The following is a 19042-nucleotide window of genomic DNA, read 5'->3' as shown; positions in this document are numbered from 1 at the left end:
CGGGTCCAAAGGTCAGGAGAGAAGGATTTTATTCCTAGATCTGTAAACTATTTGTGTGATCCTGAAGAAGACAATGTTAACTTCTTTAATTTTCTAATTCATTAGATGTAAAATAAAGGAGTTTTATGAGATGATCTCAAAAGTTCCTTCCAGCCTAAAAATTTTAGGCTTAAGGAAAAAAACAACTAAAAGAATTGTAAGTGACTCTTGAGGGAAGCAGAGAAGGAAGCAGTCTTAATATAAGCCCTTTAGTACTATTTGATTGTTTTTTAATTGTGGTATGTGTGTTTTAGAAATGCCATACTCATTACAGAATAAATTTTATCAGCTCTGTTTATCTTATATTAATGTCCAACTTAGTTTTTAAGTGAATAATGCTTATTTATCTTTTTTAGCTTTATCTGTTCTTTAAAAGATTTCACACAAGCTCTTACGCTTATCTAAAAATTTATAACAACTTTGGTGATATTTTTAGTGATATTTCAAAGATCTTTGATATTTGCAATATTTATAAAGGTGACTTAAAAGCTGTTCTATCTATGAAAAGTAATAATTACATATTAAATAGATTGTTAAATCTTTGAATAACAATTTATTATATAGGTCGTTTATATAATTAAATCCATATAGTCCTATAGCTTTTTCAAAATAACTTTTAAAATGAAGTGTCTTCCCTCACGCCCCCATGGACTTTTTTTTTTTTTTTAATTGTGCTTTAGATGAAGGTTTACAGAGCAAACTAGTTTCTCATTAAAAAATTAATACACATATTGTTTCATGACATTGGTTGCCAACCCCATAACATGTCAACACTCTCCCCTTCTCGACCTTGGATTTCGTGTTACCAGCTTTCCTGTCCCCTCCTGCCTTCTCGTCCTTGCCCTTGAGCTGGTGTGTCCATTTAGTCTCGTTTTGTTTTATGGGCCTGTCTAATCTTTGGCTGAAGGGTGAACCTCAGGAGTGACTTCAATACTGAGCTATAAGGGTGTCCAGGGGCCATACTCTTGAGGTTTCTCCAGTCTCTGTCAGACCAGTAAGTCTGGTCTTTTCTTGTGAGTTAGAATTTTGTTCTACATTGTTCCTTAGCTCTGTCTGGGACCCTCTATTGTGATCCTTATCAGAGCTGTCAGTGGTGGTAGCTGGGCACCATCTAGTTGTTCTGGACTCAGTCTGATGGAGGCTGTGGTAGTTGTGGTCTGTTAGTCCTCTGGACTAATCTTTCTCTTGTGTCTTCCATTTTCTTCATTCTTCCTTGCTCTAGACAGGGTGGGACCAGTGGAGTATCTTAGATGGCCACTCACAAACTTTTAAGACCCCAGACACTACTCACCAAAGTAGGATTTACAACATTTTCTTTATAAACTGTGTTATGCCACTTGAGCTAGGTGTCCCCCGAGATCATGGTCCCCAGCCCTCAGCCAGTAATTCGGTCTCTCAGGGAGTTTGGATGCATCTATGAAGCTTCCATGACCTTGTCTTGGTCAAGTTGCGCTGACTTCCCCAGTATTGTGTACTGTCTTACCCTTCACCAAAGTTACCACTTACCTACTGTCTAGTTAGTGTTTTTCCCTCCCCACCCCTCCCATCCCTCGTAACCATCAAAGATTGTGGATAAACCTTTTCATGAGTTTTTATAATAGTGGTCTCATACGGTATTTGTCATTTTGTGATTGACGTATTTCACTCAGCATAATGCCCTGCAGATTCATCCATGTTGTGAGATGTTTCACAGATTCATCATTATTCTTTATTGTTGCATAGTATTCCATTGTGTGTATGTGCTATAGTTTGTTTATCCATTCATCTGTTGATGGGCACTTAGATTGTTTCCATCTTTTTGCTATTGTGAATAACGTTGCAGTGAACATGGGCGTGCATATGTCTATTCGTGTGTGATGGCTTTTATTTCTCTAAGATATATTCCTAGGAGGGGGATAGCCAGACCGAATGGTACTTCTATTTCTAGCTTTTTAAGGAAGTGCCATATCATTTTCCATAGTGATTGTACCATTTTGCATTCGCACCAGCAGTATATAAGAGTTCCAATCTCCCCACAACCTCTCCAACATTTATTTTTTTGTTTGTTTTTTTGATGCATGCCAGTAATGTCAGGGTGAGATGATATCTCATTGTAGTTTTGATTTGCATTTCTCTAATGGCTAGTGATGTGAGCATTTCCTCATGTGTCTGTTAGCCACCTGAATGTCTTCTTTGGTGAAGTGTCTGTCCATATCCTTTGCCTATTTTTTTTTAAATCGTGTTTTAGGAGAAGGTATACAAAGCAAATTAGTTTCCCACTTAATGGTTTATACACAAATTGTTCCCTGTCATTGGTTGCAGACCCACAATATGTCAGCACTCTCCCTGTTACCACCCTGAGTTCCCCATTTCCATTCGTCCAGTTTTCCTGTAACTTCCTGCCTTCTCATCTTTGCTTTTGGGCCGATGTTGCCCTTTTGTCTCATAAAGATGGTTGTTTTAAGAAGCACTTTCCTCACAGGTGTTATTGTTTATTTTGTTGATACTGTTAGGTGCCATCAAGTTGGTTCTGACTCATAGCGACTATAGGTACAACAGAATGAAACACTGCCAAGTCCTGCACCAGTCTCACAGTCATTGCTATGCTTGAGCTCATCGTTGCAACCACTGTGTTAATCCATCTCATTGAGGGTCTTCTTCTCTTTCACTGATCCTCTACTTTACCAAGCATGATGTCTTTCTCCAGGGACTGGTCCCTCCTGATAACATGTCCAAAGTATGCGAGACGAAGTCTCACCACCCTTGCTTCTAGGGGGCATTCTAGCTGTATTTCTTTTATAGGCCTATCTATTGGCTAAAAGGTAATCTCTGGGAATGGCTTCAGTTCCAAGATAGAAGGATGTCTAAGGGTCATAGTCTATGGGGCTCCTCCAGTCTCTCTCAGACAAGTAAATCTGGTCATTTTTGTGAATTTGAATTTTGTTCTACATTTTGTTCCTACTCTAGGCAGGACCTTCTATTGTGATCCTGGTCAGAGTGGTTGGTAGTGGTAGCCGGGTACCATCTAGTTCTACTGGTCTCAGGCTAGTGGAGCCTATGGTTCCTGTGGTCCATTAGTCCTTTGGACTAATTGTTTCCTTGAGTCTTTGGTTTTCTTCACTCACCTTTGCTCTAGATAGAAAGAGACCAATAGTTGTATCTTAGATGGCCGCTTGCACGCTTTTAAGACCCCAGATGCTGCTCACCAAAGTAGGATATAGAACGTTGTGTTAATGAACTACATTATGCCAATTGACTTTGATGTCCCCCGATACTATGGTCCTTAGCTTTCGGGCCCAGTAGCTCAGTCCCATGGGGAGTGGTTGTGTCTAGGTTATTTCCATGACTGTGCCCCCTGTGTGCTCTATTATATATATGAATATACATGCAGGACATACAAATACATATGTAGAAATATCCACAGCCAAACCTATATATGCATGTGGGTGTACTCCCATACATCTTCCCACACCTATTCAGCATACCTGTCTACCTCTGTTTCCACTCATAGTTTCTTACTGGTTACTACTGTTTTTGCAGGATTGTATATGTTATAGTATTTACTGTTGTTGCCTTTTTTTTTTAATTGTGCTGTAGATGAAAGTTTATACAGCAAATTAGCTTCTCATTAAAATGAAGTGTCTTTAACTGTACCTAACCAAAAAACCAAACGCATTGCCGTCAAGTTGGTTCTGACTCATAGTGACCCTACAGGACAGAGTAGAACTGCCCCATAGGGTTTCCAAGGAGCGACTTGTGGATTTGAACTGCTGACTTTTTGGTTAGCAGCCAAACTCTTAACCACTGTGCTACCAGGGCTCCTTAACTGTACCTAGTTCTTCTTAAATGTTTAAATACAGGGAACTAAATTTTATTCAATCCAAGTACTTTTTTGCTGGTAATCCTTTGCATTCTTTAATCTTGGCTGCAGGTGTTAACATTCTATTTTAGGGTGTTTCTACCCTACCTTCCCCCCCACCCCACCTTTTAAACTACCTATATAAATACATATGACATGAAAAAATAAATTTAGAAATAAGTAAATTAGGAAGAAAACAAAAGCAAAAGGATAGCAGAAAAGATAGTATAAAGCAATTAGTAAAGTTAGTACATTAAAAAACATGCTATTAGAGGTAGGTCATATATTTACATCTAAGTTTTTCAGCACCTAATGCAAAGGTGAATATAAGTTATGATTAACAGTGTCAAAGGTAAATATTAATATCTTTCTTAGGTTAATGGTTTGCAGTTCACATTTTATCTTTTATTTCTTTTTCATAGGAAGGAAGCTGAACTGGAGAAAAGTAATGCTGCTCACACTCAGGCCACCCTGCTTTTGCAGGAAAGGCTTGATAGTACAGTACAAAACCTTGGAGATGTTACTGCTCAATTGGAAAGGTATTTTTCTTGGGAGCCCACATTCCCAAATGTAATGGGAGCTGGGGGGGGTGGTTACCTAGGGAAATTGTGAACAAAACAATTACACAAATAGGAAGATTGGTGTTATTTTAAATTCATAATGATCAACCATAAATGGCCATTTTACATTACCTTTCCCACTGTCCAGTTCAAATTTTGTGGACTCCCAAGCCTTGAATACTTGTGCTTTTCCTATTCTTACATGTTCATTTTCCCCATAAAGAACGCAGAAGTCTTTATCATCATCAAACCTATGAACTCACCTGCATTTATGCTTATCCTTCTCACTTCTTACAGATGAAGTGTCCTAGTCATTTTAACCTTCAGTGACGTTACACCATCATTTATCCCGTCTCAAATAATTTTCAAAATTTCTACTGGAATTATTCTTATGAATATTAAAATATGTTCTTCATCTTTAAAATACATAAATAATTTTTTAAAAAACCTCCTTTGACCTTCCACTTAACTTCCTTCTGCAGCTATCCAACAACTCTCACTTCCCGCACCCTTCTTATCTCAGAATTCTACTTTATAGCCAATCCTCTTGATAAAAAATTGTCTGAGTACTGTATCTACTTTCTCACCTTCCTATCCAGTTATTTTCCCTTTCCTTTTTTTTTTCTTTTTCTTCTTATTTTTAGGAGAGGCTGCAAATTGCAAAAGATAATATAAAAAATACTTATGCATCTGAATGCAAGAGTAAATTAATGTTAACATTTCTATTTATCATATTTGTTTCAGATCTTTTGGGAGGTCTCTATTTTTCTTCTATCTATTTTAATACCATATTTAATAAGTACAAAAAACTACTCAACATGTACATAAACTATAAAGCATAAAGATAAAATCATCACACAAGAACCCATGAAAGAAATCGAATAAACCAAATAATTGGCAACAATGTAATATCTGTATAAGCGTTCCTCCACTATCCCATCTTTCTGCCTTCCCCCAAGAGATAACACCATCTTGAACCCTACATTAATTATTTTCTCACTTTATTTCCTGTGTATGACAATTTTATAACATGAGCATTCATATAAATAATCACTGTGTGCCGTGGAGTCGATTCCAACTCATTGTGACCATATATGACAGAGTAGAACTGCCCCAAATGGTTTCCTAGGCTATAATCTTTACTGGATCAGATTACCAGGTCTTTTCTCCTGTAGAGCCACTGGTAAGTTTGAACCTCCAACCTTTCAGTTAGCATAGCAGCCAAGCACTTAACCATTGCACCATCAGGGCTCCTTATACAAATAATACATTATCTAATTATGCTTGCTGGAGAACTTCACCAAAAAATGCCATCATAACGTATGCCATTTCCGGAGTCTTGCTTTTTCACTCTGCATTATGTACATTTCTAGGATTGAATCACGTTGTTGCATGAGGATATAATTTGTTCATGGTCACTGCTATAGTATATTCAATTGTATGGATATACCACAATTTATCCATTCTCCCTTTGGACTTTTGGGTTGTTTCCCATTTCTTTTGTTATTATGAATAGTACTCATGAATATTCTTGTAGTCTTCTAGTGCAAACATGTAAGATTTTCTTTAAGGTTATAACCCATTGCCATCAAGTCGATTCCGACTCATAGCAACCCTATAGGACAGAGTAGAACTGCCCCATGGAGTTTCCAAAGAGCGGCTGGTGGATTTGAACTGCCAAACTTTTGGTTAGTAGCCATAGCTTTTAACCACTATGATATAGGTATGTGAATATTCAACTTTAAAAATTAATACCAAGATGATGTGGGGAAATTGAAACCCTTATCCATTGCTGTTAGGAATGCAAAATGGTACAGCTGTTTTGGAAAACAGTGTGGCGGTTCCTCAAGAAACTAAAAATAGAACTACCATATGACCTAGCAATTCCACTCCTAGGTATATACCCAAAAGACTTGAAAGCAGAGACTCAGAGACTTGTACACCCGTGTCTATTGCAGCACTATTCACAAGCCAAAAGATGGAAACAACCTAAATGCCCAACAACAGATGAATGGATAAAAAAATTGTGGTACATACATACAATGGAATACTACTCAGCCAGTAGGAGAAATGAAGTCTTGATACATGCTACAGTATGGATACAGCTGGAAGACATGCTGAGTGAAATAAGTTAATCACAAAAGAACAAATATTGTACAACCTCACTTATATAAAAGACAAGAAAAGGCAAATGTATAGGGAGCAAATTTTATTAGTAGTTAAAAGGGGTGGGGGGGGAAGGGTTAATTCTGCATTGATTAAGGGTAGGGTTGCACATCTGATTATTGGAGTTGCTGTCAATCAGTTGTACACCTGTAAAAGTCGAATTGGCAAAAGTTCTGTGATGGATATATTTACAACAACAAAAACAGAGAGCAGCTTCTGAGGCTTTTGCCCCTTAGTTCATTGCATAGTGCACAGGGTCTTAAAAGCTTGCAAGTGGCCATCCAAGGCACAACAAGTGGTCTGTATTCACCTGGATCAACAGAGGAAGAAGGAGAGTCAGGAATAGGAAGAGGATATGAAATGCATTGCCTCTATGAAGAGCTGCCTCCTTTGCCATGAGACCAGAAGAACTGGATGATGCCCGGCTACCATTACTGAACATTTTGATCAAAGATTCTATAGAAGAATCCTGACCAAAAGGGGGAAAATGTAGAACAGAATTTAAAATTATCATGGACTCCAGATTTCCTGGGGCCATGAAGGTTGGATGAATCCCTGAAACTATTGCCCTGAGATAATCTTTTAACCTTAAACCAAAAATATTCCCTGACATTTTCTTAAAACCAAACAATAGTTTAGCTTAACTAGTGAAAAAGTCTGCCTTGAGCAGTATGCTCTTTTAAGAACTATGTATATGAGATCAAATTGATAACAGCAACTCTAAATATTAGACAGGAACCTTAGGGGCAGTGAGTTTATGTTAATGGGGGAGGAACAACTCAGAAAAATAGGGTGAGAATTATTGCACAACTCGAAGAGTGTAATTATTGTCATTAAATTACACACATAGAAACTGTTGAATTGGTGTATGTTTTGCTATGTATATTCTCACCAACAAAATGAGTAAAAATTAAAAAAAAACTAATGCCAGATCTCTTTACAAAGTGAATGAAGAATTTACTCTCCCAATAGTGATGTATAAGTTCTCATTGCTATACTTCTCCAGAATTTGTTATTCTTAAATTATGCCTATATAGTAAGTATAAAATGGCTTCTTAATTATGATCTTAATTTGCATTTCCTTTATCATTAATGGAGCCCTGGTGGCGCAGTAGTTAAGAACTTAGCTGCTAACCAAAAGGTCAGCAGTTTGAATCTACTAGCTGCTCCTTGGAAACCCTGTGGGGCAGTTCTACTCTGTCCTGTGAGGTCACTATGAGTTGGAATCAATGTGATGGCAACGGGTTTGGCTTTTTGTTTTATTATTAGTGAGGTTAAACATTTTTTATTTTATTTATAGGATATTCATCTTTCCCTTTCTGTGAAGTACTTAGGACTTTTGTTCATTTCTCTGTAGGGTTATTACCTTTTCCTCATTGATTGTAGAGTTCTCTGTCAGCTTTATGGGTTGCAAATATCTTCTCCCATATGTGGCTTAGCTTTTCATTTTCCTTATGGGTTCTTTTGATGAATGGAAGTTCTGGATTTTCATGTGATTAAATTTGTAGGTCTTCATGGTGAGCACTTTTATATCTCATTTGAGAAATACTTTCTATCTTAAAGACATAAAGATATTTTCCTTTTTTTTTATAAAAGTTTCAAAGTTTCACTTTTCATATTTCCATCTAGAACTGATTTCTGTGTGTGTAGTGATGTAGGAATTAAATTTATTATTGTTTTCCCATATGGATAACCAATTGCCTAATATCCATTTATTAAATAGTACCCTTTTTTTCCCAGTGATCTGTTCCTAGATATGATATATTCTAAGTTATATGTAATATATATATATATATATATATAATTTATATATGTGTGTATATAAATATTTAGTTCATATTTTATCAGGCAGGAACAGAGATTAGAGACGTGCCGGACTATTACCATGAGGCAAAATGAATTTACCTCAGAGACAAAGGAGAGCCATTAAATGGTCTCTAAGTGGAGCCCTGGTGGCAAAGTGATTAAGAGCTAGGGCTGCTAACCAAAAGGTCGGCAGTTCAGATCTATCAGCTGCTCACTAGAAGCCCTATAGGGCAGTTCAGGTCTGTCCTATAGGGTCTCTATGAGTTGGAATCGACTCAACGGCAATGGGTTTGGTTTTTTTTTTGGTTTAAAATGTGTGGATCATTCTGAAGATCTCAACCCTCTAAAGTGATTTCCTTTTTCACTGATGGATCATGACTTACAGTTTTAAAAAATAGTACCTTAGGAGATTTTTATCCATTCTAAAAGGTCATTTACCATCAATATGCTAATAGCATTCCAATTTATTTCTTCAAAAGACCTCTCTTTTGACCTCCACACCTATATATCCAGCTGCCTCCGTGATATATTCAGTAGTATGTCACTAGCATTGAATATTAACTTGTCCAAAACAACTCTTGATCCTTTTTCCACCTTTTCCCATCTCTAGTCTTTCATTTTTTTAAATCTCAATGACATCTTCATCTTCCCAATTTCTCATTCTGCAAATCTTAGAGTCATCCTTGATAAATTTCTTTCCCTTACCCCTCGCATCCAATGTATCTCTTGAATTTCTCGGTTCTGCCTCCAAAAGAACCCTCATCTTTCTCCATTAGTCTGGCTCCACTGCCACTTTCTTAGTCTAAGTCTCCTTTTTCACTCACCTTGACCAATCAATCTGTTCCTGCCCCTTCCCAATCCAGTTTCTACAAATCTCCAGAATGATCCACACATTTACCAAGAGACCATTTAATGGCTCCCCTTTGTCTCTTGGGTAAATACATTTTGCCCCATGGTGATGACCTGGCCCCTGTCTGTAACCTCTATTCCTGCCTCTGCTATTCATTAGGCTGTAGCCTTGCCTCTAATGGACTGTGTTCTACCTGCCTCTCAGTGCTTATGCCTCTTTTTGCCTCTTAAATACTTCCCTTTAATGGCCTAGCTGACTGCTTCTTATACATCAAGCCTTAGCTTAAACATAAGTTCCTCAGAAAGGCCTTTTCTGAATCATCAACTAAAATGTAGGTCCCCTGTTCTATCAGCTTAAAGTACTCAGTGCTTTGCCTTCATAGCACTTATCAGAAATTTAATTATATAGTTATCCATTTCTTGTGGGGAGTGGGTGAGGCATTTCCTGATCTTCTGAACAATATCATAAACTCTTTGACACTAAGTGCAGGGGCTATCTTTTTTTAGTTCTGGAATAATTTTTGTGTTTGAGAGTTGATTTTTTCATCTCTGTATGCATACTTCCTGTGCATAGTAGGCACTTGATTTTTTTCTTTGAACAGTGAATACCTGGCATGTAAGCTTGTTAGTACTGACCTCAGAACACTAAATTCTTACCTGTGTAAATACAAGAATATATTATAAGGTTTTATATGTTTCACCTAAAGTGGATAAGACGTACCCTCAGCTGTAGTTTTGTTATTTATTCAGTATTTAAAAAGCTGCTTTGATTTTTTTCTTTTTTCTTTTTCTTTTTAAATAAGCTATAAAACATTAACAACTAGTGAGATAGAAGATCTTAAGCTGGAGAACTCATCACTACAGGAAAAAGTGGCCAAGGCTGAAAAATGTACAGAGGATGTTCAACATCAGATCTTAGCAACTGAGAGCGCAAATCAAGAATATGCGAGGTTTGTAGAAGAAATAAAGCAAAAGCACACTTGTAGATTGAAAACCATTGAGGCAACAATGTTGTTACAAGCCAGCTAGTAAGTGATACAGGGAATGGAAGTCCCATGACTTGCTTTTGGCAATCTTAAATTGCAATTTAAGAATTTACTCAGTTAAAAATTACAATTATTCAAGAGTTCCTTCAGTTTTTTGTTTGTGTGTTTTTATTTTTTGCTTTTTAAGAGGTGTATCTTAGTTACCTAGTACCGCTATAACAGAAATACCACAAGTGGGTGGCTTTACATAACAGAAATTTATTTTCTCACAGATCTGGGGGCTAAATGTCCAAATCAAGGCCTCTACCCTGTGGATTCCTTCCTTGTAGGTAGCCCCGGGCATTCTTTGGTTCCTTGGCATTCTTTGGCTTATAGAGGATCCTCACATTGTGTGTTTTATAACTCAAAAGTGATTAGATTTAGAACCCACCCTACTCAGAAAGGGTCTGATTAACATAATGAAGAAAACCCTGTTTCCAAATAGGATATTTACAGGTTTAGGGGCCAGGATTTCAATACATATATTTCAATCCATAACAGGAGGAAAGAAGGAAAAAAGAGTCGCTATAAGTGTTTAATGGACACTTCTTTCTCAAACCCAAGGATGCTTCTAGATCTGCAGACCAAATCAGCACTTAAAGAAGCAGAAATTAAAGAAATAACAGTTTCTTCTCTTAAAAAAATAACTGACTTGCAGAACCAACTCAAGCAACAAGGTGAAGACTTTAAGAAACAATTGGAAGAAGAAGCAAGGTAATCTAGATTTAGAACCTGAGTACCATGTAAGGCTATTTTTTCTAATAACTACATTCCTTAATTACTCATTGTCATTTAAATTTCCCTTACAGAAAAGCTGGAAAAGAAAATACAGTGGAAGAATTAACTGAGGAAATTAATAAGTGGCGTCTCCTTTATGAAGAACTGTATAATAAAACAAAACCGTTCCAGGTTTATAAATCAGAACTAAACTTACTTGTGGTTGCTTTTGAATTCACTTTGTTTCCTGTTACAGTCATAACAGTGACTAGGTTTTTCTGAAAGATCATTTCAAAGTGGATTTACAATTCAGTTTAACTTCATATTAAAGAAGACTTATATAGTTTATTAAATTATTGTCATAAATCTTGTAATGTAGCCTTTAGGGCAAAAAATTCCTTCTAATGAGGGATTTAAAGTTAAAGCTTGGGAGGCTCTCCTGATCGGAACTTTCCTGATATAAATTAATCTATGTAAATTTGTGATTTATATTTTGTTAGGATCTAGCTCAGCATTTCTCAGATTAACATGCTGATGTTTTTAAAGAAAAAAAAGATTAAATGCTAATTTTGGTACTAAAAAAGAATAGAAGTACAGTATTCAGTTATAAAGTGGTCATCCAGCTGATACAGTTTAGACTGGCTGCCAGACAGTCTCTCTTCTTCTTCCTTTTTCTTTTTTTTCTTTCTGTTTTAATGATCTTTGAAATAAAAATAGAAAGTTTAAAATATTTTCATAGGAAACTTGAGAGCCCTGAGAATATGTCAATATACTTTGTTTTTTGTTTGTGGTTTATTTTCTATGGTTTAGCTTTCTTTATGGCTTATATGAGAAGAAAGACTTAAGAGTTGTAAGTCTTAACTTTGTAAAAAAATCTTTTTCAGCTACAACTGGATGCATTTGAAGCAGAGAAACAGGCTTTGCTGAATGAGCATGGTGCAGCTCAGGAACAGCTGAATAAACTAAGTGATTCGTATGCTAAATTATTGGGTCATCAGAATCTAAAGCAAAAAATCAAGCATGTTGTGAAATTGAAAGATGAAAATAGCCAGCTCAAATCGGTTTGTTAAATAAAATTTAGCTTTATTAACAATATTTGGTGAGGGGATTTATTAGCCTATTTATAATAGTTAAGTAAAACAAAGGACTTTGGTATCAGAAAATAATGGTAGTTTATCCATCTCAGGGTTGTGGATATATTTTAGAGCACTGACCAGAAGGGTATTCTGTGTTCTCAGGTTTTCCAACTACCTCATTAGTATATGGAAAATTACTAGTGTAATTGGAAGAATTCATAAGGCATTACACATCCATCTCTATTTGCAAAATAGAAATAGCAAAGTCCCTGATGTAGATATATCATAAAGATAAACAGTGTTATAAACAGTGTTAAAAAATAGTTAGCTATTTAATTTTGAGTTCACTTTTACAATAAACATAGATTTGTACCTGTAGAGGAGCAAGAAGATCTAAATGACTCTCTTCTTTGTCAAGCTCTTCAAAATCATTTTGTAATTCATAGTATTAAGGCCTGGATATAGTAGTGATTCTTGCAATTAGGTTTGATGCATAAGCAACTTCGGAATTTGTCAATGACAAACACCAACATGATGTTTAATAAATTGTTGAGTGTCTACCTTTTTCTTGCTTAGGAAGTGTCAAAACTCCGCTCTCAGCTTGCTAAGAAAAAACAAAGTGAGACAAAACTCCAAGAGGAATTGAATAAAGTTCTGGGTATCAAGCACTTTGATCCTTCAAAGGCTTTTCATCATGAAAGTAAAGAAAATTTTGCCCTCAAAACCCCATTAAAGGAAGGTAAGGAATGAATAAATGTAGAGAAGTATCATCTTCCTTTAGTTTTGCTTTCGCAGCATTTTGCAAGTTACCAATTTTTTTATGAACTGTGAAAAGCTGTTGACACCTTCTGATATAAAAGAAACTCTTAATGAGATTTTTGTATACATGCCTATTTCTTTCCTTCTCCCCTACCCTTTCTTCTCCTATGTCCAGATCCTGCCTGTCCTTCAAGCCCAGTTCAAATTATATCTTGTCTGACATTTTTATACTCTTAACCTACTAACCAGAATTACTCCCTCCATAATATCCTTAGCATTTTAACCTAAATGTCTCTTGGGTCCTTAATCATTTTCTAATTTGTAGTTTAGGGGAAGTAGATTTTCTTTCCTTCTTGACTAAACCTGTATTTTTCACAATCAAAATTTGTTTAAATAGTAAATGAAACTATAAATAAAATTATGCTGTGGAACACAAACTGCTTCATCTGTGTCAGAGAAGACAGGAGATCTGTTTTTAATTTATAAAGATTGTTGAATTTGTTTCAATTTAGAATACTAATACCTCTTTAAAATAATTCTAGGTAATACAAACTGCTGCTGAACACCTATGGAGTTTCAAGAATCATGCAAGTAACATCTGAAAATCCTGCTAAAGATTATTTTTTTTTTATTGCTAATATTATTATTATGTTTATAATGTTGTATATAATTTTAACTGCCTATCCTTAGGTATGTGGAAGGAGGTTCAATATTTTTTACCAATACTCCTGATATTTTCTATTGTGAGTATTTTATTGATACTCACATTTATCTACTCATTTTAAAACTTCTAACTGGGTTTCCAGTTTATAACTCATCCCATCAAATCAATCTTCCTTTAAAAATCACTATCATATCATTATCCCCCTATTCTGAAACCTTAGATGGTTTCAAGATTCTAATCCCAGGTTTTTTTAGCTTGATCCTAGAGGCTTCTTTTTGAACCCACCTTTTTAGCTAAGCTAAAGGACCTTAGCTTGGTCTTGCCTTCACTTTGATTGCCCTAATAATATTCATTCTGCCCTGCAGTTCAGTTCAAATAAGAAATAAGGAGAAGCTTAACTCCACAGCAGTCGCTGTTTCTTACAAGTGTCACTCAGGTTGTTCAATAATTCATTGAAGATTCCTAGGTGCCATCCAAAATCTACTAAATTAAAATCTGGGGTTTGGCCTGTAAATCTGCACTTTTAACAAACTCTGCAGTTAATTCTTAGATACACTAAAATCTGAGAAACTGCTTGTTACTTCTTTAGAGAATTTTTCTTCTACTGCTCATCATCTGCCTATCTACTGAGTGTTCTGTTAGTACTTGTGTGATATGAAATAAAAGCACCCAGTAAATCATTGACCCAATTATTCAACCTGCATTTTATGAAGTTAAATTATGCTTCTGTTTAAGATATATTTATTGTCTCTGCGTTCTCTGCCCTCGTTCATCCCCAGAATCACAAATGGTAGCATACTATTTGGAAAGTGGTAGATCTTCCTCTAAAATGTCTGATTTGCAGTTGGTAGCATATTATAAGCCTTCTCTGTTGTGATGTTTCCCCATTGATGGCCCAACAAAAACCATTACAATCAGAATAACCAAAAAACAAAAACAAACCCATTGCCATCGAGTTGATTCAGACTCACTGCGACTCTACAGGACAGAGCAGAACTGCCCCCTACAGTTTCTAAGGAGCAGCTGGTAGATTTGAACCACTGACCTTTTGGTTAGCAGCCGATCTCTTACCCACTGCACCATCAAGCCTCCACAATCAGAATAGCTTTTTATTAATTAATTAAATTTTAATATATGGTTGAATTTTAAGATGTGATATTTAAGTTCAGAGGAAATGCAGAAATTGAAAAAAAATTGATAAAATCAAATAGCTAAAGACTTCCACTTTTAACTAAGATGGAATAACAAGGACAGGATTTATTGCTACTCCTGCTCCCCCAAACACATACCTAAAACAACCAAAAACTAGACAAAATATATAAAACAACGATTTTCAAGACACTGGACAACAGGTAATGAAAGACAGTAATCATGAGAAATGTAAAACAATCAAGGTGAGCATTACAGTTGCCCCCAACTTACTGCCTTGAGAAAATTCCCAGACTGTGATGCAGGGAATAGGAACATAGTTAGAGCCCACCAAACTACCTGAGTTGAAAAGATTCAGCTGAGATCTGCAGACACTAAAGTGGCTAGAGTTTACAGGACAAGTACTGGAATTGCCCAGAGAGATAACTCCAGAGGACTGCACAGAGTCCCTCTCAGGTATTCACCTGAATACTGACCAACACATGCATATGAGGAAACTACCTAAGGCCTGGGAAAGAACCAGCTGAAAGGATTAGAAGTACTAGTACCTGAAGCTCACACAAAGACAAATGCTGGTTCCCATCAGCCAGACTGGAAAACCTCATGATTTAAGAGGTACTGTGTAGGATATACGAAAGCGTCTTAACTCAGTAATGGGGAATAATTAGCCTAAACTGAGCACTACTGTAGTCCCACCTAACAAAACTTAAAAAGAAGACCTGAAATAATGAATGATTTCTAAAAAAAAAAAACTTACCTGCATCCCAGAACAAAGCTCAAGAATATTTATTGGGATATAGAAATATCCAGTACCCCACAAAGTAAAATTCACAATTTCTGTCATCAAATCAAAGATGACCAGACTTGCAAAGAGGCAGGAAAACCCTGCCCATAATGAGCATAATCGACCAACCTAGAACCAGGGCTTTGAACCAGTTCTGCCCGGTTCAGTCATGGCCGAGGAAGCATCACCGGAACAGACCTAAATTTTTTAGATTTAGAGGAAAGGAAATAATAAAGATCAGAGTGGAAATCAATAAACTATAAAAGACAATACAGAAAAATCAAAAAGTAGTTTGTTCTTTGCAATCAATAAAATTGATAAACCTCTAGTATAGACTGATCAGGAAAAAGCAGGCACAAACTACCAATAATAGGAATAAGAAAGATGACTTCATTACAGAGTACAAATACTAAAAAGTTAATAAGAAAATATTACAAACAACTTTATTTAAAATGTCAGATTCTATTTATTAGCATTTTTCATAGATATTTGGAACAGTTTCAAAATGTATTCCCAAATTCTGCTTACCTCTGTAACACTAATCCAAGGTACCTTAATTTCTTAGAAGCACCTAGTCTTGGAAAACCATATCTTGGGAGTTATTCATGGTTAAGGATTAATGAAAATGTACAAGCACTGAGCTCCTAAAGACCAGGCTTCTGCTTAGACCTTAACCGATCAAATTTATTCCAATTTTCCTCCTATTGCATGTAATATTTTCCAAAGATGGCTTGTGACTAGGGTGAAAGTGACACTGTACCTTCAGAAGTTAAGTCATCTGTATTGCTGTTGAAACGAATTACCACAAATTTAGCAGCTTAAGACGATGTAAATTTATTATCTTACAGTTCTAGAGGTCAGAAGTTCAAAAGGAGTCATACAGGGTTTACATCAAGGTGTTGGCAGGACTGGTTCCTTCTGGAGGCTCCAGAGTAGAATCATATCCTTGCCTTTTCTAGTTTATAGAGGTCACCTGCATTCCTTGGCTCATGGCTCCTTCTTGTGTCTTCAGAGTACATCACTTCAAGCTCCACTTCCATTGTCACTTCTCCTTCTCTGACTCTGACCCTTCTGCTTCCCTCTTATAAAGAACCCATGTGATTACATTAGGCCCACTCAGATAATCCAGGATAATTTTCCCATCTAAAGATCCTTAATTTAATCACATCTGCAAAGTCCCTTTTGCCAGCTTCCAGAGATTAGGATATAGACCTCTTTGGGGGCCATTTTTCTGTCTACCACACTCATCAGAGGTGATACACCTTCTGCCTGGTGTTCTTTGACACTTGCTCTTTGAACCCAGGCACCATGCTGTGAGAAAGTAAGACAGCCACATGGAAGGGCCATGTGTTCCAGTCATAGTCCCAACAGTACTAAATAAAATCGTCTACTTTCAGAGTTGGGGGGCCACAGCAAGGTTCTCTTTTCCAACCTTATCTAGGCTTATAATGTCACCTAACAATTCTGTTTCTTTCTCCCATTTTTAATTTTCCTCAAACATCAGACTTAAGTACCTCAGCAGATGATGGCAACTCCTACTTCACAAAAAAAATAGAAATAATTGAGGTTGTTAACCCTTGTCATAGGGCAATATGTGTACTGACTGTTTAATGAGAAACTATTTGTTCTGTAAACATTCATCTAAGGTACAAAAAATAAAGAATTATCTGTGTGAGATCAAACTGACAACAGCAACTCAAAAGGTTTGATGGGAATCCTAAGGGGCAGTGAGTTGAAGATAATAGTGATGGAATAATTTGGAAGAGGATAGTGAGAATAGCAGCACAACTGGAAGAATGTAATCAATGTCACTGAATTGTACATGTAGAAACTTTTGAAATGGTTTAACTTAGGCTGTGTATATTTTCACCAAAAAAAAAAAAAAGTCCTCCAAGTTCGAGAAGGGAGAGTGTTGACATCTCATGGGGTTGTTAACAAATGTCGTAAAACAATATGTGCACAGACTGTCGTGGGGTTGTTAACCAATGTCATAAAACAATATGTATACTGATGGTTTAATGAGAAACTATTTGTTCTGTAAACCTTCATCTAAAGTACAATAAAAAAATTTTTTAAAAAAAAAAAAGATATACTGATGGTTTAATGAGAAACTGTTTGTTCTGTAAACCTTCATCTAAAGTACAATAAAAAAATTTTTTAAAAAAAAAAAAGAAATAATGCTGGAATTTTCCTCAAACTGTGAATTATTCAATAAATAGCTTTGGGATAACTGGTTGTTCACATGGGGGAAAGAAGTGGCATCCTTACACCTCACTTTCAAAGCAAAAATAAACTCCAGATTTAAGTGTAAAAAAATGAAAATATAAAAAGTAGTTGGAGAAAATGTGAAAGAATGTCTATAATTTCAAAATGAAAAGACTTTCTGAAGAAAACTAGAAAAAATAGCTGTGATTTCATAAAAACAAAGAATTTGGATGCTAAAAAAAAATCCATAATCACAGTCAAAAAACAAATGGTAAACTTGCATATGACAGGCAAAGAACAAATTTCCTGTAAAGATGCTGCTGTAATTCAATAGAGAAAAGTCTAAAACTCCAAAAAAGGCACATGCAGACAGAACATAGAAAAAGAAATACACATGTTCTTTATTTTTAAAAGATACTTAATCTTACTCCTCATCCAAGTAACATGCAAAGTAAAATTAAATACCAATCTTTTCATATCAGATTGACAAAAATCAAAAACTATGACAATACACTATGAAGGTGGGGGAAATAGCACATTATACATCTTAACTGAAATCTATTTGACAGTGTCTGCTAACATTAAAAAAGAATTTGTTCTTTGATTCAGAAAATTTCTCCTGTACTACCTAATCCTTCTGATACCTGTACAAAGATTCATGTGTAAAAATGTTCCTTGCAGAATTGTTTGATAGCAGAAGACAATGCAGTGATTGATTAGCAAAGTGCTTAGGCTCTAGCAGGAGTGTCTATCCTAGTTCAGGTCCGACCAGGTCCGACTAGGACCTCTTCAATACATAGGAGTGAGTCAGATGAAGGAGGGTCAGGAATACGAGGATTCAACGGCAAAGGTAATGTCAGGGAAGTGATAGAGGGGCGTATTTGAGAAATTGAAATTTCAGTATCAGGATAGTATTAGGGAAAAGTTAAACTGGGAGGGTAAGTAGACCTGATTGTATGAATCACAAAGAGCAAAACACATGATAACAAATTTGATCTCTAACCTGAAGACAATGGTAAGCCAATAAGGGCAGTAAATTACCCTCAGCTTTGTTTCAGAAAGGTCATTCCAACTGCTAAGTAGAAAATGAATTATATGTGAATAACACTGAAGCCAGAGAGCCCATTCATCCAATAAATACTATTGAGTAGTATGTTTTAGACACTGTCTTTAAAAAAACAAAGTTGCCATTGAGTCAATTCCGACTCATAGTGATCCTATAGGAGAGAGTAGATCTGCTCCATAGGGTTTCCAAAGAGCAACCAGTGGAACTGTCAGGGCCAAGACGGCAGAGTAGTCAGACACTTCCGGTGGACCCTCTTACAACAAAGACCCAAAAAACCAAGTAATTCGATTATGTATGGCAATCTGGGAGCCCTGAACATCAAAGGCAGAGTTGAGGAAC

General features: G+C 36.1%; 1 protein-coding gene and 1 long non-coding RNA gene across 7 annotated transcripts in view; one reads left to right on the top strand and one right to left on the bottom strand.

Moving 5' to 3' along the window:
* The window catches only part of HMMR (hyaluronan mediated motility receptor), a 41784-nt gene extending 24687 nt beyond the window's left edge, over window positions 1–17097 (top strand). For 3 of the 5 annotated variants that reach the window (XM_023726524.1, XM_023726520.1, XM_023726521.1), the window contains 7 exons: window positions 4300–4416; window positions 10062–10208; window positions 10785–10997; window positions 11093–11192; window positions 11885–12061; window positions 12653–12815; window positions 13378–17097. In XM_023726524.1, the coding sequence (XP_023582292.1) occupies window positions 4300–4416; window positions 10062–10208; window positions 10785–10997; window positions 11093–11192; window positions 11885–12061; window positions 12653–12815; window positions 13378–13397 (937 nt within the window). In that variant the 3' untranslated portion in view covers window positions 13398–17097. The remainder of the gene's footprint in view (window positions 1–4299; window positions 4417–10061; window positions 10209–10784; window positions 10998–11092; window positions 11193–11884; window positions 12062–12652; window positions 12816–13377) is intronic. The other 2 variants (XM_023726522.1, XM_023726523.1) reach the window with 1 other exon arrangement.
* LOC111819541 (uncharacterized) overlaps window positions 1–19042 on the bottom strand; it is a 48221-nt gene that overhangs the window by 12148 nt on the left and 17031 nt on the right. The gene's annotated exons all lie outside the window — the stretch shown is intronic.

This window comes from Trichechus manatus, unplaced genomic scaffold (genome assembly GCF_000243295.1).
Source record: "Trichechus manatus latirostris isolate Lorelei unplaced genomic scaffold, TriManLat1.0 scaffold00011, whole genome shotgun sequence".
Lineage (NCBI taxonomy): Eukaryota > Metazoa > Chordata > Mammalia > Sirenia > Trichechidae > Trichechus > Trichechus manatus.
This window is presented reverse-complemented; position numbering and strand designations above follow the sequence as displayed.